The sequence below is a fragment of the Lampetra fluviatilis genome, chromosome 1 (assembly GCF_964198595.1).
Source record: "Lampetra fluviatilis chromosome 1, kcLamFluv1.1, whole genome shotgun sequence".
NCBI classification, from domain to species: domain Eukaryota; kingdom Metazoa; phylum Chordata; class Hyperoartia; order Petromyzontiformes; family Petromyzontidae; genus Lampetra; species Lampetra fluviatilis.
The window spans coordinates 37,004,270-37,025,301 of record NC_136275.1 but is presented as its reverse complement, the minus strand read 5'-3'; the positions used below and the strand labels follow the sequence as shown (position 1 = coordinate 37,025,301).

The following is a 21,032-nucleotide window of genomic DNA, read 5'->3' as shown; positions in this document are numbered from 1 at the left end:
GTACCTGCTGCGAGAGGGCTGGCTCGTGTGCGGGATGATGGAGATGAGCACGGTGAGCGAGCAGGCGCTCACGATGGAGAACACGCACAGCCACAGCACGCCCCTCACCCCGTCGTAGCAAACGCCCTGCAGCGCCTCCAACAGGTCCTAGGGGTCCACAGCGCACAAAGGTCGCGCTCTAAATGCCGGCGAGCCGGATTGTCGTCGTCGGGTGGCTTCAGCGGTCTTGTCGCCGAGCTGGCAACGCCAATATCCTGGATTTGAGTTGCGGCTGTCAGCAAAACGGCGATTAAAACCTGGTCCCGCAAGCGGAGATGGTTGACGGTCTCAGCCGGGTATATGACCGCACGAACGATAACCGTGGAAAATTCCCGACTGTGGTTGCGCGATGAACGTTCATGTCTGCACCAAAGGTCACTTCAAGTGACCTGAGAGGTAGCTCTGTGGTATCCGTGCTCTAACACGAAGGCTTGCGTCGCTTTGTGAGATATCCGAACATGTGCTTGTATAATGGTACCCACCCACCCCCCCGCCCACACCCCCCGCCCTCCACCTGGTGTATGTTGTGGCAATCGACGAGCGCGGAGAGCTTCTGCAGTGTGAGGTCGGTCGAGTTGAGGTCATGCTGCAGCGCCAGCAGCTGGCCCTGCGCGCATCCACCAAGGGGTTAGCAGCATTCACCGTCTCCATCGTCGTCATCAACATCGTCGGCGATGATCTATCCACTGCTGCATGAAGGGTCTCCTTCACCGAGCTGTGGTCGTCGCTCTCGCGGTCCTGCGATGCGACGCTCCGTCGGGAGCGGTGGAGGCGTACTCTCTCGCGCATTTCCACCTTTGGCTGCCACTCCGTCGTTAAGCCTCGACCACCGGTCGTCATCCCTTCTCGCCATGACCGCGTGCTGCCCATGCCCACTTAACCCTTTCCCATTCTGATGACGTACGTGCAAGTCATCAGAAAAACTCAAATAAAATAACTTTATCGGTACGTCTTTCGACCTGAAGACGTACCGAGGCTTCCACAAGGACATGTGGGAGGGCGTGTGGCACAGTTTGGCACCAGCTATGCTAGAGTGTGGTCGTGTCGCTACAGTTCTCTGCGGTGAGAATGTTTTTCAAAACAACGGCGCTACGCTTCTCTAGATAAAATTAACGCTGAACCGCTCGCGCGTTTCCGAGATTCAGCGGTGAACGGGACACCCACCCTGCAACTTGCAGACGTCTCAGAACGGGAAAGAGTAAGTTTACTTAATCATCGTGATTACAGGAAGAGGAACAAGTGGATTCGAGAGACGTCACCTCCTCCACCCCCAAGAATATTACCGCAGGACTTAAAGCGTCCCCTTCCTTGTGTGGCGCACGTCGAATGTCAATTCCTGGGCGTGCGGCGGTTGCATCTCCCTTCCCGTCAAGGACAATGGTTTGCGATCTTCGGTTGTCACTTCACCTTAATGGACGGCATGATGAAGCGGGAAATCTGCAGCATCTTCTGGACGATGGACTGCATGTCGGAAATGGCACGCACGCTGGCTGTGACTTTCTGAAATGAAAATTTGGAAAGGAGAATTCAAGCAATTGTGAGGAAATTAGTTTATATATATATACACACACCTCCATGTCTCTTCACATATAAATAATGTCATTTAGTCCATTAGCTAATCCGCTTTACCAGACCAAAGTTATCAAGCAGGAAAACACTCGACTGGTTTCGACCCTCGGTCTCATCAGCGTCGCTCAAACAGGTTTGAGCAGTGGCACAGGCATTAGCGGGCTATGCGACGGACTGGGCTACCCAAGTTAGATTCCTTGTCAAGGATATGATCGATGGCAAGATCTGAAACTGGTCCTGGGCCTCACCAAAGTAAACAGCACAGCGTGGCGAAGTATGGTCAAACAGTCCCTTACACTGACATGGCATGGGGAGACAATCACACAGCAGTGGAATGACAAAGAGGCGGTAAATTATTATCAGGATCTTTATAAATAAAACTGTTAGGTTTTGTGCTTTTCATGTACTCCCAGTTGGCCCAACGCTGCATATTTTCTGGGTTGTTGATGCGTTTGTGGATTGGACCGCGCGGTGTTGTTCGGCACGATGTCCGACGTTTCGTTCCCATGGCACAACCCGAAAACACACTGGAGAGCTTAGACTGCACAACGGCAGAAAGCTATGTGGGAGTGCCGTGACGCCGTCACATTTCACAAGCTCGACTCAATGTTTTCATCGCGAGCCTCAGTGGCCAAGAGTTGCTAATTTCCAATGTTCCGAATGTTGCTGCAGTGGAAGTCACAACGCCGCTGATATTTTTGGTTCTGGCAGTGGCGAGACAGCATCTTCACCGCCCCCCCCACCCACCCACCTCGCCACCCCCTGTCACAAACCCAGCGTCTCAGTGTGGCACAACGGGCCCCTTTTTTTGGAGTGTGAGAACAATTTGCGGTCCAGCTGTGCCTGGACGTTTTCCAATTATGCGTGGCAGGCAGGCAAGTCTTGTGACCGTATTTACATTTTTTTCAAATTTTCAAGAATTAATTAAGGCCATTTTCAGTCGACACTGTCTCTGCCGAGATAAGACGAAGCGGTACGTTTTGAGTGTCAGTGTCTTGTAGAAAAACCGAGACAGGAACTTAATGTTGTGGGCGCCACGGTGGCGAGATGCTCACTAGCTCGCTTGGTAGAGGTCATAGGCTCGATCCCGACCTTGTCACCTAAATATTTGCATGTTTTCTCTGCATGTTTTCTCTGCTAAAAATGTTCACGTGATAAGCCATTTCATTGCACAATCATTTGTGATATCCAGGCCACTTTTGAAACAGAGCTATATAGCTCAGTGGGCCTTATCTGGTAAAATAAAAATAGTTCATAGTTTAGTTCATAGTTTAACACACCACTGAATGTGGTGACATGGGCAGCAGGGGCTCTGCGGCACACCGCTCAGATGTGAAATGCTACGACATTTTTACAGTGCATGTTTTGTTTTGCAATCGCGTTTTCACAATGAGGAAGGGTAAACGGAGGAAGCCGTGGGGGTGACGGCGGCATGGGAGAGTGGAATTGTACGGGGTGGAGTGGGGTGGGGGTTTCATACCTTGCACAAGGACCCTTGCCAACAACCACTCTATGCTACTAAACTTCACTGCAGCCTTAGTGGGGGCCCGGGGAATTAAGGAGTCGCCTAAATGTGACCATCCACCACTCACGTGACATTGTATTGGAGAGTACAGGTATCTGCATTCTATCTATGCGGGTCTGGGAGTCTCTATGCGAGCCTAACTATGACTTCACGCACATCGCCGACCATTGCCCCACACATGCTTTTACAGGAGGCACAAATTGAATCCATCTGGTGAGTCCAGATGGCCATCGAACGGCCTCTCGAAATTCAACACGCAGTTATCGGTCGTCTCTCATCACGCTAACACCTCTACCTCTCGTCTACATCTCTACATCTCTTCTGTCATCTCGCTTGCCCTTACGCCTTCAACGGAGGATGGGCAAAAGTCCATGAAGTTTCTCCTGAAGACCTCTCGTCCTGGGCAGGAGACCTCAACATTGGCATTAGCTCCTGAACATGCTGCCAACAGCATCATGGGCAAGAACAGAAACCAGGAGATAAATGAAAAAGGGGGACGACACGCCTCTCCACTCCCCCCCTCCCGTCTTCCGCCCCCCTCCGTCCCCATGCCCGTCAATAATTTACGTGCTCAGTGCTCCTGCTGGACCAGCACCACGGCAGGGGGAGGGGTGGGTTTTTAAGGCATACCTCCTGCAAAGGGCCGGCCGAGGATGACGAGCAGTAGACGTAGTACTCGACGACGTCTGGAGGAGACACGGCCAGAGGGAGGGGGCGGCGACGGTCAGCGCTCTCAAGGGGGCGGGGGGGGGGTACGTGGCGGAGGTCTAATAGGGAAAATTCTCTTGTCAATTTCCACCGTAATGTGACTCAAATAAATGTTCAACGAAGGAGTAAGAAGAGACACGGCTCAAGTAAAATGCGCTATTTTACGGCGGGGATGCAAGTTCACCGTAATGATGGCCTACGAAACACAGGCGGACAGGACAGAAACAGCAACACTGAGGCACAGCCCAGGATGAAGCAACCGGGGAGCCCAGTACGAACAACAATCGCCACCACGACAACAACAAATAGCCCCAGGGACAGCCGGGGTGGCCGGAGCAGCACCACCGTTGAGTTCCAGGGCTAGTGATGGCTCCTTCAGGCCAGGCCCATGGGTAGAGTTGCCACCTGTCCTGGTTTTCCCAGGATCGTGCTCTTGTTGTGGGCAGCTGCGGTCCTAGGAAATCTGTCAGTGTTCTCAAGATATTAAAAATCCTGGTTTGTGACAGTTGTGTAAAAATATTGATACTCCTGCACCACTCGAGATGATGCATTCGCATGCAGTTCTCCCATGACCTGTTGTTTTTGAACCCCTGAGGTGGCATCCCTACCCATAGTTGCGGGCGGGGTGGGGAGGTGCATCCGGGGCCCCAAGAGCCTACCGAACAGGCTCACCTTTGGGCGCCCTTCTTGATTCCTCAGTCTTGTTCACGATGTACTCTTGTGGGGACATGCAAAAGTCACTTGCAGCCTGAATGATACAAATAAAAAAGAAACATGCGACGATGAAATAAGTTGAGTATATGAGCGGATTCAAGTATTACGATTACAAAAAATATATTTTAAAAGTGGGTAAAAAAAAGCAGAGGGATTGGCCTCTGTCATAATATGGTATTTCTACCACTGGCTCTCGGCTGCCAATTGAGCGAGCACCACCACATGCTCGTTAGATGATGACGCTTTGGCTTGACGAGTGAACAAGTGAGATCACAGAAGCGTCTGATCAAATCGCCTAGAATGCGGTGGACCTGAGGCGATATTGGAAAGCCAAGCAAAGGTTCAGCCCAGATACTGTTCGGATGGGCGACGACCGTACACTACAGACGTTATAGAGGTCAGGGTGTGGGGAGGGGGTCTACATTGCGGGCAGCACGAGGCAGTGCAGGAAAAAAAAAATCTATCTTGTAAATGCCTCTCCCACATCTATGCCGCCCCCCCCCCCTCCGCCCACCTTCACAACACCTACACTGAGCAGCTTGACGAAGTTTCGCCAAATAAGGACCCACGACTTGCACATCGTAGCTACTAAGTACCGATCCATTGAATCATCGGCCATCTTACGCTTTTATGCGAGTGAAACGGAGGTTATACGAGACAAGTAGAAATTTGCTTATTTTTGTCACCCACAATCCTCGATGGTGTGTGGCGCGTCTTTTATACGGTGTAGGCTTGCTGCGCTGAACGTTCTTGCAATGCACTCCGCCCCACTCGCTTGCCATCACGTGAAACTTTGGTCATCCTTGCAGCGGCTTTTGGCTCGCCGTTGAACAAAGACGGTCACCGCATCGCGCGCTTTTTGATGTGCTTCTGTGGCCGTCTGGAACGCTCTTCCTTCCAATATTAGGAAGCCACTGACTGGGGCTTCGTAAATCTAGATTGAAACCTAATTTCTTTAAAACTGCTTTTCGTGTTTAGTTTGTTGTCCTTCCCGCACAGCTCTTGATTAGCGCGGTTGGCTACGTACGTTGAAAAGTTAATCAACATACATCCGTTCCCGTCACAGTGAACATGATGTCTCCCTTACATGCGTTTGTTCTGCGAGCCATGCGTTCCTCTTTCTCTCGCTGCAAATTTTCCAAGAAAGGCACAGAACACCTCTTCCGCGTTTTTTTTGCGCACTTTTGAACTTTCATCTTTCCGTGCCGATGCTCACGTCCGTGATCCACGTCACAGCAGATGTATAGGCACCGATAAAAAATAAAATGGTTGGAGTGATTCTGAAAAGCAAACGGTTCTGGAAACCAAAGGCTCGTAAGTTCCGCGTCTGTACATGTAAAACTGGCTGCATGATGAAAACACGTCGGCGTTATTTGCGGCGACGCAGAGCCGTGCCACCAGCGTAACTCGGAGAGAGAAACGAGCTTTCCTGTGCAAAGGAAAAGAGGGTATGGAGCTCTGGCTCCCCAGCAAGATGCTTATCTCGACTCCAGGGCTGCAGCAGCAAGATAACTGGCCGTTTTAAATATTTACATGTTTCAGCGATAAACACCCCCGAATTTGTTTTGCATTTCGGTAACTCTGTGCGAGTGAGACTATCCTCGTCTCTCTTGAGTTCTCACCTGGCTTTAAAAAATGTACTTGAAACTATAAACATGACACCTAGATAATGGGTTTTCATGGGCATTGCGCATTGGCTAACAGTTTTTTTTAGTTCAACTGCACTCATGAAAAGTAGAACGATGGCACGATGAACGTGTTCCATATATCTTTTTTTACAAGATCCTGGCTTGGGTGGGTTACTATAAACATCAATATTGACGTTCAAGAAATGTCAGCGCAAGGCTTGGGCAGGACACTTCACAAGGAGGAAATGATGGCCGGTGGCCGAGAATAACGCCCAACGCGGAGCAATGAGATAAGCTCACGCGCGCAGGACGTATCGTTGCCGCGCGAGACCGTGAGAGATGGCGACGGCTTGGGGAGGAAGGGACATCATCCAGCAGTGGATAGATCAAGGCTGCTGCTACTGCTGATGGTGCCGCGTATTTTGCGCTAAGAGGTTGGACAATGTGGACGGGCTTGTCGCAAATTTGGGTGAACGCGAGTGAGGGTGTGCGGTATCTGGAGGAATGCCACCATCGTTGCCGCTTAGTCCCGCTTCTTTAACAGACACTTATTAGCAACACACGCTGGTCACGCCCGGCGGAATCTTAATTAAGACGCCTCTGGGAAAATTCCCGTCGCCACAATACGGTGGCGCGCACCCAGCTGTGCCCCGTCCCAACGACGTGGAACATCGCTCTCGGGCCAACCCCCCCTCCCCAGGACACGGTGCTGGAAAGAGCTGCAGAGCAAGTGCAGCAGAGCAATAGACTTTGCCACAATGCCCACTGCAATGCACCGCATAGCCCTGTAGGCTCTATGACAACCTGTTGAGCTTGGTGGTCGCCCATCCAAGCACTGTGTGTACCTTCCGGGTGATTTGGTCACCGTCTACCGAGTTTTAGCCAGTACATATGAATGTACTTGTGTCGCCTGCAGAGCGATACTTCTTACAGAGTTCTCCTTTTAACAATTTTTTTTGCGTGGATGCGTGACATGCATGGCTGGAGCAAAAACAAAATAAGATAACCTTGGAGAAGGTCACGCTCTCAGCGTTGTCAGTCAGGCTGCTGGCCGAACCGGGTTGTGCAGCCCTGTTCGCAATCTCAGTCGCTCTCGCTCGGCATTGTGGGTTGCTCCCAGTGGCGATGACCGATTGTGTGCAACGACGTCCATCAAGATGACAAGGACGATAACGATGGCTTCAGCAGAGCCTAGCTTGCCCGAGTGCTAACTCAGAAGCTAGAACTCAAGAGATTGGTATATTGGGAGCACGAGTTTGCTACGAGGGTGCAAAGACTGCCAAGTCTAATCCCGATTGAGTAATTTGCGGTGCAATTTTCGAATTTTGGGAAATATGGGCCGTGACGCCGGCACACAATGGCGCTTACTCTTGCGAATGATGATGGGGGATCTTTAACATCCACTGTGAAGCTGACGGCGCGTGGTATTATTGTGGCTATTACAACCGCGGTATTAATCAGGGCGCCCGCTGGAATCGAACCGTGAACCTCTGAAACAAGTGGCGAACGAGCTGCCGCTGGGCCGCGTAACCACTCCCCTCCTTTCTGTCCGTGTCTGATGTTGGCGAGGAAGTGGGCAGCTGCAAGCCAACGGCTCGAAACAGCCACTCTCTCTCTGGCGTGTTCTCGGGTTTGTTGCCACGCATCGTTCCGCACTACGGCCCGACGTTTCGCTCCACATGCTGGAAGCTTCTCCACGTCGAACACTGTGCCAAACGCCGCGCAGTAGCAACCCCAAAAACACATCGGCCAATGGTACAGCACAACCGCTAAACCAGACAGTCACACGGGCAGGATGATGAACGCCGACGAGACGAAACTCACCACGGCGCTGCTCATCTGCAGGCCCAGGGATCCCCAGGCCACGATCAGCATCACCAACCCGGTGAGCACAAGCCTGCAAGAGACAAGGACAAAGATCCCCCATGCAGCCGACACAGACTGCTGGGGCAAGTACTGTTTGCGAGCGACTATTAAGGCCGGAACGACGCACGAGGCGGTGGCATGACCAGCACCACGCCTGGTCACCTTCGGCTCCCCGGTGTTGATGCATTGCACACAGCACAAGGTACTCATTAAGCCTCAGTCGACCTAGGGGATAGTGCTTGGATGGGTGACCACCATGCACATGCACGCCAGGTTATCATAGGCTGTGGCGGCGCTGGGCTATGTGGTGATCAGCAAAGGTCAGTGCAGCAAAACCATTGTTGTACTGTGCTTCTATGCAACCACCACCTTTACCAAAAGTACTTTTTATTGTATTTTTCTACCTACGTGACTTTACCGAAAGAACCAAAGAGTATGTATAAAAGTAGCTTATCCAAACACTACAAATGGCCGCAGACACACACACGCAAAATTCAGTTGTCACCGGCATATGCCGAAACACCAAAACTTTGCCGAGGTCAACACTATTGCTGCGCCGAAAGCAGGACTAAACCGCTCTGCATCCGAGACTACGGACAGACGGCGACACGCGGCGAGGTGTGCGAGGTGCTCAGAATGGAATAGCTGCCCGTGGTGATGGGGGGGGGATGTGTAAGAACAAGGAGGTGGGCGTGTGGACTTCCTCTGCGAGTGCACGTCTCCAAATGTGACAACTCCCCGCACCGCACACGGCCTGTCGTTCGGGGCCTGAAATGGCTGGCCGATCAGATCCTCCGTTTTCGTCACTGGGGGCAAATCGTCAGCCCAGGGCAAAACCTCCGGCCTAGCTCCGCGGCACAAGCCGATTGGTTGTTTCTTTCTTGCAGCAGTGATTTTGCTGCACCGTCCACCGAGACCCCCACCGCATGGCCCCCGGTGGTTGCCAACCACAGGGTCCATCCCCCCAGAGGCGGCGTCTTATTAAGCATTACTTTACAGGCCCCATTGTCGTAGCATTCCAATTGGTGCGATGTAAAGAGCGCGTCACGGAAAGGAATGCAGTGAAGTTCACTCGTGACCATATGCTTTACAGCTCACGCCGAAATATGACCATTTGCAGCCCTTCATCAATCCACTGCTGGATGAAGGCCCGGACAAGGGGGGGGGGTTGTTGTTTGGCCATACTTCACCACGCTGGTCAGTGGGGGTTGCTGTAGCTGTGACTCGGAATTAAAGTCGAGTTGCCAGATTCATCGCACGGTGTGCTCCCCGCTACACCGCCACTTCACCCCGCACCACTTCATTCACGCGACTTAATTTAGTTTCTCGAATCATGCAAAGGGCAGCAGGGGAATTATTTGATTGTGACCTTTTGCACAACTGTGTTTTTTAAAGCAATAAATAATAACATAACATTTTTAAACAACACCTATGACTTGCTGATGCTCTGGGCACTTTTCGATGTTACTTCTTAAAAAATAAAAATTTCATTTTGCTGGGTGGCTGAACCACAACTGTAATGAATTTGCAAAGCTTCACGGCAATAATCCCCCGTTTCACCCGCGGCGGCGGCGATGCTGTCATCCTAACCGCGGTTGTCGTGGGTCGGCACAAATGTCCCTTGGGTCGAATCGGCGGTTTGTGCAGCCCCAAGACGGGGGAGACGCTTATGCACGCGAGTGGGCGGCCGACGCTTTATCTCTACTTCCCCTTGCCCGTGACCACGGCAACAATAACCACAGAGTGGCCACGTTCGGGAATCGATTTGCCGCACTGACGCGAGCGTTTTGAGCTCACTGCTCCGCGAACAGAAGCAAATTAAACTAGGGAAGGGGCGTTTTCTGTACATCCCCATGCAAACTATTAAAACTAAACCATTCTTATTTTACCAGGTAAGACCCACTGAGCTAAATAGCTCTCTTTCAGAAACGACCTGGCCACAAATGATAGCCCAATGAAGTGGCTTATCACGTGGAAATTTATAGCAGCCACATACTCTTTAAACGCATGTTTCTAAATGTAGAAGGAAAAACCGGAGGACCCGGAGAAAAATCCACACGACCACGGGGAGAGAGACGTGCAAACTCCAAATATACACGCGTCAGGGTCGGGATGAAACCCACGACCACCTGTACGCGAGGCGAGGTAGCTAACATCGCCAGCGTGTGCCTGGGTCATCGCGTGCAAGACACGACTGTTGCTGTAAAACCTTGTGGGGCGGGGGCTGGAAATTCCCGCTCAGTGCCGACAAAGTGAAATGAAACTGTGGCACAGGCAGGCGCAAAACAAAGCAATGCAGAGTGACCACAGAGGAAGAGGAAAGATGCTGACTGCAAAAAAAAAACAAGGTGCATTGGTCTCCGAGACATGCACCACGTGGAGAATGGGTGAAGGTGCAGCCCTGCAAGTTGCTCGCTCACACACCACTGCTGGTGGAAGGGTATTTTAGCTAAACTTCCCACCCTGGCCACTACATCTTGGGAGGTGTAAAATTATGATACAGCTGCATATTAACACTCCGTGGGAGCAAGGCCATGTGCGCTTATATCCAAAGTAGTGGATTTATATCAGACGTTCCCCCTTGCCTCCCCCTTTCAGGATAATTTAAGAATGGCATTTCCTATATCAGAGTTGTGCTTACACAGATAGTCCCCGAGTTACGATGGTCCGGCTTACGATATTTTTTACTTACGATGGGGTCGTCGTAACGCATCTCCATCGTAAGTAGAGGACTACCTGTATACAAGTTGTGCGTCAAAACAGCTTTTACTGTAATATATGGGTCTCTATGCGAGTCATTTGGGTGTCTGCACGAGTCTGTGAATCGGCATACATATATGCAGGGCAATCATTTCTCACCGAATAGTTTCTGGGTGGTCATTACACCAGAGGGGGGGGGGGGGGAATGTGACTAGCCTGCCAGAGCCACGGCCACGATGAGAGGTATACTGGATGTGGAGCGCCGGGCCTGCGTACCCGACAAGCAGACAGCGCGAGCGCTTGGCCAGTCCCAGCAGCACGAGCAGGCAGAGCAGCAGCTGCACGATCAGCAGCAGCAGATACGCGAGCCATCTGCCACCGGCACGACATCACCACAAACATACGCATCGAAAAATCAGCTCAAGCCTCCCCGTAAATCACGTGACTTCGGTGTGGCGACACACATCCTCAATCGTTCCCCTCTCCCCGCCGCCCTCTGTGAAAACAGACGCTGCTCCCTCCGCAGCAGCTCACTTCTGCACGCTCATTCCTTTTCTCTCTTCCCTCCCCACTCATCATCACCCTTGCCTCCACGACATATTCGCCCGGTCATTCCTTCTCTCCTTCCTCCCACTCGGCACTCCTTTATTCCTGCTGCTCATCTTCAGCCGAGCATTCATTGTCTGATGTGGGGACCTCCGTCACGGCATCCCTTCCCCTTCCTTTTTCTTTTCCCATGAATCACATCCTTGACTCTACTCCCGGTGCCACGGGTAAAAGGTTTTCCATGGTGTAAAATCATTGCACGTACACGGTGACATCTTGGTAATCGAATGATCAAATTAATCGATCATCCCTGCTCCGATTTATAACTGGTTTGTTTGGGTGAGATCGTGTAAGTATGATCTAAACGTTTTAACCATAGCCCTCGACCACCCAACAGAGCCAAACATGCCAAACGATTTGGTTAAAGAAATTTCAACGATTTTCAACTAAGCTCTGCTAGCGTGATGATACGAGAGCAACGACGACTCACCGGTAAAACTCGGCAGACACCACGAGATCGTGAAACTTCCGGATCTCCTTCGATCCCGCAGTCGGGTCGGTCCAGAAAGAGATTCCGACGAGCTGCGCCAGGGCCACCTTGAGCTGTTCCCTGGCCTGCACGACGAGCCCCGAGAGGTTGGCGTACGGGATGGCCCCCTCCAAAGCGGCGAGGTCATCCGTCACGCTGCCGTCCAGCTGCCCCTCCGTGCCCTGCACCTGCGGACAGGACGTGGGCGGATGCGGGATTTGGCCGGACGGCACCACCGCAAAGGACGGTGGGGGTCGGGGGGTCGGGGGGTGGCGGCGGCGGCGGGCGCGCGGCGAGGAGGGCGGCGGTGGAGGCGTAAAAATGGGCACGGCAAGCGGGGTGGGCGCGGCAGCGGTAATGCCGTCACATGCGGTGACAGCGCGATACGTAGCATGGGTACGTGGGCTTGTGATACGAAGTATGGATATGCGTGCGTGTGATACGTAGCATGGGTATACGGGCGTGTGATACGTAGCACGGCTTTACGGGCTGTGTTATACGTAGCACGGGTATAGGTGCATGTGCGATACGTAGCGCGGGTATATGGGAGTGTGATACGTAGCGCGGGTATATGGGCGTGTGATACGTAGCGCGGGTATATGGGTGTGTGATCGGTAGCACAGGTATATGGGCGTGTGTAATACATAAGCATGAAAACTATAAGCAGACCTCCTTTCTGTGTCTCCATGTATAAATAAGTTTTAGTCATTGGCCTATTCAATATTCAGATAATATTAATCTGGAAAGGCCAATAGATTGATGGCTATTAAATATTGTATTTACATGCGGAGACACAGAGCAGAGTTCTGCTTGTATGTGCATTTACACATATAATAATGCTGCACAACGACACATCGTGATATTTAACAAAGGGGACTCAGTGCAACAAGGCTTCACAGTAAAGCCACGCTCTGTGCAAAGTGTACACAGGCGCACAAATTGCCGTACCTAAACAAGTTATCACGAGTTCTGGCACATGCTGCGTGCTGTGTTCAGCGGTAAGCCACATTCGCCACTGCCTGGTTGCGTAACACACATTGTGTGTGCTGTGTTTTTTTGTCCACGTTATTTACAGTTTTGAGTAACAAGCGAAGCGGAAATTCAACTTGCGGTGGGTGGGTCTAGCAACCGGCCGCAGAATGCTGGGATACGTCTGAGTATGTCCTGGTGCATCGATGCATCGGCCAAAATACATTCTAGTCATTGCCTGACAATGCTGGCTGTAAACCACCAGCATAACGCTCGTACGCAATTGTTAAATGTGTGTGGATCGCAATCCAACATAAACTGCTGAAGTGGAAATAAATTGGCGAGTTTTATTGTGTTGTTGGTTTAGTTATATCCGACTCATGTGTGAAAAAGATGTAAGTTCAGACCTCCATTTTGTGCCTATATAAATACAAACATCTGTTTATTCCGTCGTCCTATTGGCATTCCAGACCAATAATATCCAGCGGCATTCATTTTAAACAAGTGAAACTCTGCACTGTTTTTGACCTTCTGGGTCCCATCAGTATAGTCAGCCTTGAACAAATTTCTGCTGAATTACCATGTTATTGACAAGAGCCACTCCTTCTCAACAATGGGACACGGTTCATGGTGAAAAGCGACGCGAGAGATGCATTTTGTTCGACTGGCATCGGACAACAATGGCGTGATTTTCAATTTAATGCTTTCGTGACTGCAGGGATTCATATTCTTGGTGCTTTCGGTAAAGTCTTTAACAATGGCGTGGTTCGGAATTTCGTACCTACGCAGAAATGTATTTGCTTACAAATTTCTGGTGAGACTTTACCGAAAGAACCAAGAATAACAATGGCGTGGTTCGGAATTTCGTACCTACTCAGAAATTCATTTGTTTACAAACTTCTGGTGAGAACACGGCCACCGAAAACCGAACGCATGTGCCGACGCAAACTCTGTAGCGGAAGCACACGAAATATTGAAGAGCGCTTAACAAAGCGGACGGAGTACGGGAAGGAATTCAACGGATGCAACACACCGCTCTGTGCGCTCCTACCATAAGGGTCACTTTGGAGATGGTCTGGTTGACCCGCGCCAGCGAGCCGGACAGCTGACTGACGCCGAAGTGGGCCTCTCCGTTCCCGTAAAACCCCACAGCGATGGCCGCGCTGCGTACGGCAAGACACGCGCACACACACACGTGCGCACACACACACGTGCGCACACACACAGTTGTGCACACACACACACGTGCGCACACACACAGGTGCGCGCGCAAACACGGAAGGTGGGGGACGGTTTCAAATATCGTCAATAACGTGCGCGCATGGGCAAAGGCGAAGAGAGGGAGTGGGGATAGCAGGCCATTGTCATGTACCCGTAGCAGAGAACGGGAGTCAACCGTGGTCATGAGATGGCGTCAAAGTCACCTCCAATCTTCAAGTTAAATAACAGTGATAAGTAACCCTACGGTTAGGGTTAGGGATCGTGAACCCACCCAGGCTTTTTGTAATCTTGGTCAAGACCAACGCGCTAACTGCCAAAATACTTACCAGGTATGAGAAAAGAAAAAACGACCCACTGCCAGCTGGATGTTTAACCTACTACAGGGCGAAGAGGGGTTAAAAAAAACTAGAATTCTGACCCCAGTACAGCATTCTCTGCCAGGGGCAGGGGGGCAAAATACTCTTACATTGGTGCACAGTGCAAAGCTAGCGGGCCCGCCAAAGGGTTTCTAGAGGCACCGGGTAAAACGTCAGATGAGGCCCTCATTGACACCCCATCGACTTTTACAAGGTCCTTCTCAGATCCGAGGTGCAGGGCAAAGCCACCCCCATCGCTCGGCAGTCCTGGCGAGTGGAGACATTTATCTTGGCACCAGTCTCTAAGCTGGCTGAGCAACTATAGCTGGCATCGGCGCTGGCAATATTTACAGTCGCGCATACGGCCGCGGATAAAACATTTCTTTTTTAACTGGGGAAAATGACATCCCATAAAAAACGACTGCTCCTGTAAACACCACATTTACCACATCTAGAGTGACGGTAATTACACCGGGAAGTGAAATTCTACACGGGGCCTTGGCAGATTGTAAAGTTGAGCCCTGCGGTCTCTATTAAACGCCTGCATGCCAGAGAGCTTGTACCGAGTTAGCGGTCAGGTTTCCCTGTAATTCAGAAAGCTAATGTACCGTATTCTCCAGATTATGAAGCACCATTCCCCTCTGTATTTTAAAGTAAGTGTGGTGGGGTGTGTATTATAATCCAGTAGGTGTGCGTATGCACGTGACCAAAGTTGTATAACTTTATTGACATTGGGCATACATGTTTTTTTAATTCAGAGAATACGGTAGTCGTCACCAAATCCACCAAGTGCCCGGAAACCACATCACCACCATCGTCATCGTAACCATTTATTTATTTATTGTTGACACTGTACCCTGCACAAGCATAAAAACAATGCCCCAAACTGCCAACGGGGAATCACAACATAGCACAAGCAGGCAGAAGCACACATGAACGTAGAAACACAAACTTTGCATACAATTGATGCGGCAGAGATGTTAATGGTTAGGAAACTGCACTTGCGATCCATAGATTGCCAGTTCGATTTCCAGGTGCAGCAGTAGAAACAATGGTGCAAGAATCTCACATCCGCCACCCTCTCGCCACCAAACCCCATTCCACCTCTGGTACCTTTGTCCACCCAGAAGTATAGATGGGCATGCCAGTCAGTTGATAAGACAGGTCACGTGTGGTGGTGTTACAAGTGGGTACTCTCACCTCGTACAAGAAGTCTAGGCCGGCATTGAATATTAGGCCAAAATACCCTCTCTGGAGGGAGGGGCTCTGTAAATTAATTGCACGCTTGTCTGTCTGTATGACTGTCTGATTGTGCAACTATTTGCGCAACTGTCTAATTGTGTCACCGTTTGATTTCGTCTTTGTCCGATTCGTTGAGCCCTCTTCCATTTTATGACAATCTCATTCCCAAATTGACCGGACGATTCACTGATTCTCCGATTGCGTGACCATCCGATTCCCCGATTTGACTGGGCGATTCCCCGGTTCCGCGATAGTTCTATCGACGGGACTGAGTGAGCGACAGATGACGCGACGCCGCCCCGCTCACCAGCAGATGATGGCGCAGGTGGTGACGCAGCACGTGGCTTTGCGCGACGGATCGCTCTTGAGGTGCGACGCCCCGCGGCAGCACAACACCATGAAGTGCACGGCGAGGAAGAGCAGCGTGAGCAGAAGGCAGCCGCCCGCCAGGCACAGCAGCAACAGCAGCGCCTGCCACAGCAAGCGCGCAACAGACGGAGAGAGTCAGCTGACAGCGCAGTCAACGTTCCTCACGTCCCACAAGCCAGTGTCCTCGACACCAGCACTTGCTGTCGTCATTGTCGTTTTTGTTATCATTGCAATCACCCAAACTACCATCATCGGTATATTAATCTAGCATCATCACCGTCATTGCCTATGTTATTGTCGTCACTGTCATAACCATCATCATCATGATCGTCATATCACCGTGATCATTGTTAATGAGTACTGCCGTTATCAACGTAACCAACCAAATTACCATCATAAATTCATCTTCACTATCTTCATCGATATCAGTCATTGCCACCACTGTTATAGTCATTTTTATCATTGTAGCCATCATCCTAATCATCGTCGCCATCATCATATTCATCATAACCACCGTCATAATCACGGTCATCATCATAGGAGGGAGGTGGGGGGGGGAGTGGAGACCGAGGAGGGGGTGTGAATTGTACACACCCACGACCCACACATCCAAGACATTCCATTCCACCACCAACAACAACCTCCTACACAACTGTCTAGGCCCTACTACTACCCAGACATCTCCACTGGGCACAAAGCCTCAGGGATTAGCTAAACAAGATCCACGTAATGAATGAATCACCAGCCCACCACCTAGCAGAGACTCTCACGGTTCTGGCGGTTGAGTCGAGGTCGCAGAGCCAGTTTACTTGTGTTGTTTTTAACCTTAATTCGTGTTGTTTCACATTCATTCTGTGCTGTTTCGGCCAAACTTAGTATTGTCACATTTGCACATGTACAGTCCTTTTGTCAGTCCACTGCTGGAGGGGGGGCCTTCTCACGCCGCGCAGGTCATTGCAGGTTATTTGACCTTACTTCACCACGCAGGTCAGTGTGGGTTGGCGAAGGTGGAGGATAAAAAAACGGTGGAGCATAAAAGTGCAGTCCAACAATAGATGTACCTGCCCTGCTGCCGAGCACTTGGCTCCAAGGCTGGCTGTATGCAACATCTTGTATTGTACACGACGGTTACCTTCCAAAGTCTGACGACATGGGCGCATTCCAGGTTGCTCACTCCATTACGACAGGGCTACGCTACTGTTTTGAAACGGAACACTGTACAACATTGAAGTTGCAAGGTGGAGCGGTGGTTAGCACACTGTGCTAATGAACTCGGTGACCCAAATTCGGTTTCCGGCCACAGCTTACATCAATGATAACTCAGAAAACATGGAACTTTTGGCCCAACGCTGGCCCAATGTTGGAATGTCTACTGGGGACCAGTATCTTAACTGTTCATGCAACTATATTTCCACCCCCTCTCCCTTCACTGGCCAAACAACCCCGATTAAAACCGATACAAAGCAGGATAATTTTACCATCTACCAAGCCATTGACAAATCGCTGTAAATTATGAGTCCCGTAGTATGTGTGCCTCTGCTAAGTTCTCTTCCAAGAGCAGGTCCATGGCTCGAATTCTCTCCATCTCACCACTCAACAAAACTCGACACTCGGAGTTCGAGTCGTGACGAGGTAGTGAGGTGGCTTCCCCTTTGCCTTAACTCAACAGTGTTGTGTTTTATAGCCGTCACCGTAGTTTCAGATGGCCTGTTCGCTTGTTAACATAGCACTGTCCGGCTACAATGGACGGAAAGCACCCGGGGGGATGGATGCCGTGGAGATGGAGTGATGAGATTAGCTCCGGTGCAGATGGCATTGGCGAGCAGAGGGCCTCCATCCAGCAGTAGATAGATCACGACTGATGATTTCCGGATGCCCAGGACAAATATCATAAAAAGTATATATTCTTAAACTTTTATTTTAGCATTTAAGCCCACTAAGCTATATGCAGTAGCTATTTTCAGAAGCGACCTGGCCACAAATGATAGCCGAAAGCAGTTGCTTATCATGTGGAAATGTATAGCAGCCGAATATTCTAAATGTGGAGGGGAAAAACCGGAGGACCCGGAGAAAAATCCACACGACCACGGAGAGAACATGCAAACTCCAAATATACAGCAGGCGTCAGGGTCTGGATTGAACCCACGACCTCCTGTGTACCAGGCTCGGCCACTCTGCTGCTGGATGAGAGTCTCGTCCTCGACACCGTGCGGATCATAGGGGTTGTTTGTGACCATACATCACCGCTATGATCAGTATGGTTTGAAGGGAGTGGGGGACCCAAGATAGGTTCAGATACCACTCGCACTGATGTGAGCCGTAGCCAGGACACGAATTCAGGTGGCAGAGTTCATAGAGCACCACCTCGCAGCACCACTACCAATGGACATCACACGCAGCAGACAGGTCATCTGTCCCCACTTAAGATTCGCATCTGCTGCTGACAATATTAATTACCGCCAGAGAGGCTTTTAATCAAAACAGAGCCAAGCAGTGTCATATAAAATAGGCTGGTTGAAACAAATAACGATAAAATTATGCATCATCAGTCATTATCCATCCACTGCTGGATGAAGGCCTCCCCAAGCAGGAGCCATCTCTCAGCCATGCGATTGAGCAATAATCCACCGGGTAAAGCAGTTGAATAAAATGTCACTCGTGTGGCTTTAAAATAAAATTACGATGAAAGGATTGGTATTATTCTTTGGTTCTTTCGGTAAAGTCACGTAGAAAGAAAAAACAATTTAAATAATAGCATACGACCTAGTCAACATCCTACTGTTATGTTAGCCGACTCTGTGTTGTATTGCATTATATTTCTAAATTTAATAGGTTTGTTTTATTTCATTTGTACCTGATGATGAATGCTTGTGTTGCAATCGAAACGTCGTATGCTATTATTTAATAAAAAAAAATCTTTCTACGTGACTTTACCAAAAGCTCCAAATCAAGTTTGAAAGGATTGGTGTTATTCAGGAGATGGCGTTACATGTTTCTTGAATCCATCCGTGCGGAGCTTTGAGTGCGTCATTCCTTCCGATCCGTGGTGGGTTTGGACAAACATCCCAATGCAGCAAGACTCGAGACTCGAAGCGGGGTGCTTTAGAGACATGCGTTTAGTGCATTTGGCTGCTAGAGATGTACAAGTGAGAAGCCACTATCATTCGTGATAGCCAGATCGCAACTGACAAAGAGCTAACATAGCTCAGTGGGCCTTACCTGGTAAAATAAAAAGTTAGTTCATAGTGAAATAGTTGTTCGTAGATACATGGCTTTTACTGTATTAATCTTGAAGGCGCCCACTCTCATCAGATCTTGGAAGCTGAGCACAGGACTGCGCCCGGATAGTGATGGAATGGGCGATTGTCACCACGCACGAACAACAGTCGTTGTTTTAGGTTGTGCAGCAGAGAGGGCAGTGAAAGTAAAATGATCCCCCGCCTTCACCAACCAGCGCCAATAACCTACGAGGTGAAGTATGGCCAAATGGTCGCGGGCGCTCTTCCAACAGCGGCATCTCGCGTCTCTTTACACAACGACCATTTTTCGGCAGCTTTTAAAAAATGGACAGTAATTGCGTACAGTGATCGCGTTGGCACGGTGCTGTAGGATGATTATTAGCAGCACGCCGCGCTATGAACTGGGCCAAACACGAGTTCGGTTCCCGGGCCACGGCGAGTGATACCCGAACTGATTCTAGTCACCACCACTACCACCCACACCACCACTACCACCCACCCCACTACCACTACCACCCACACCACTACCACCCCACTACCACTACCATAACCACACCACTACCACCACCCACCCCACTACCACCACCCACCCCACTACCACCACCCACCCCACTACCACCCCACTACCACTACCACCCCACTACCACCACCCACCCCACTACCATAACCACACCACTACCACCACCCACCCCACTACCATAACCACACCACTACCACCAACACCACCACCCACACCACTACTCCCACCACTACCACCCACACCACTACCACCACCGCCACCCACACCACTACCACCACCGCCACCCACACCACTACTACCACCAACCCACTACCACCACCAACACCACTACCACCACCACCCACCCACTTAAACCCGCACGCAGCAGCGTGGGGGTAAGTATGGTCAACAACGCCCATGACCAAGACGTGATACACAGAGACAGAAGGGGGGGCTTCATCCAGCAGTAGATCGACAATGACACCTGGCACAGCACTCGCTGTTACGCGCTTGCCCAGGGCCCCAGACATCGAGGGATGCGACCGGCAAATGTCTCTCCGTGCCCCGCACACCACATCCAGTCACTCAACCCCATCTCGGCTAACCGGGAGTTAACTACGGCCTGACTTTGGGCGGGATTAACTCGAGCCTAAGGAACAAACATCGATCGAGACACGAAAGCTCCCCCACCCCCAAAACAAACACGAGAGCCGCACACAACCTGTTGGTAGTCGTGGCTGTCCGGAGCGAAGTCGGACGAGACGATGGCGAACTTGAAACTCAGGTGGGGGAAGCCGTGGAGCCAGGAGACCCACCAGGGCACCACGTAGCCCGCGGAGGACATCCCGGCGGGCGGACGCAGGAGGAGGTGGTGGTGGAGGTGGTGATGGAGGAGATGGTGGTGATTGAGGTGATGGTGGAGGAGGTGGTGGTGGTGGCAGGGCAACGATAGCCCACGGCAGCCGTTATCAACAACGACGACGACAACGACGGACGAATTCGCAGGGCGGACGAACGCGGGCACATGGGCAGGGAGAGAGAAGACGAAGCCAAGGTGCGGACACGGGGTGGGAAAATGGTGAACGACGAACGAATGGGGGTGGGGTGTGGGGGGGTTGTCTCCGTGTGCTCGGCCGATGCCCGACGCGGTGCTGCTGGGCCTGGTGGTGGTGGTGGCGGCGGCTCGGACAGGGCCGCGGCTTTGTGTGGCTGCTGCCTGAGGCGGATGTGAGACAGCGCGAGCCACCCCGGTGACGGCGCGAGCCGGAGATGTTTGTTTCGCTTCGCACAAGAAAGTTCGCCTCCACGAATGA

The 21,032-nt window shown here is 51.1% G+C and overlaps 1 protein-coding gene across 1 annotated transcript in view; it reads right to left on the bottom strand.

Annotated features, from left to right (window-relative positions):
• The window catches only part of LOC144935190 (protein tweety homolog 2-like), a 28,075-nt gene extending 7,043 nt beyond the window's left edge, over positions 1-21,032 (bottom strand). The window contains exons 1-11 of the mRNA XM_078861674.1: positions 20,441-21,032; positions 15,920-16,083; positions 13,845-13,956; positions 11,786-12,012; positions 11,026-11,121; positions 8,008-8,080; positions 4,514-4,589; positions 3,764-3,819; positions 1,447-1,539; positions 554-646; positions 5-147 (exon numbers count right to left, since the gene is read on the bottom strand). Coding sequence (XP_078717800.1) covers positions 5-147; positions 554-646; positions 1,447-1,539; positions 3,764-3,819; positions 4,514-4,589; positions 8,008-8,080; positions 11,026-11,121; positions 11,786-12,012; positions 13,845-13,956; positions 15,920-16,083; positions 20,441-20,563 — 1,256 coding nt within the window. The 5' untranslated portion in view covers positions 20,564-21,032. The remainder of the gene's footprint in view (positions 1-4; positions 148-553; positions 647-1,446; positions 1,540-3,763; positions 3,820-4,513; positions 4,590-8,007; positions 8,081-11,025; positions 11,122-11,785; positions 12,013-13,844; positions 13,957-15,919; positions 16,084-20,440) is intronic.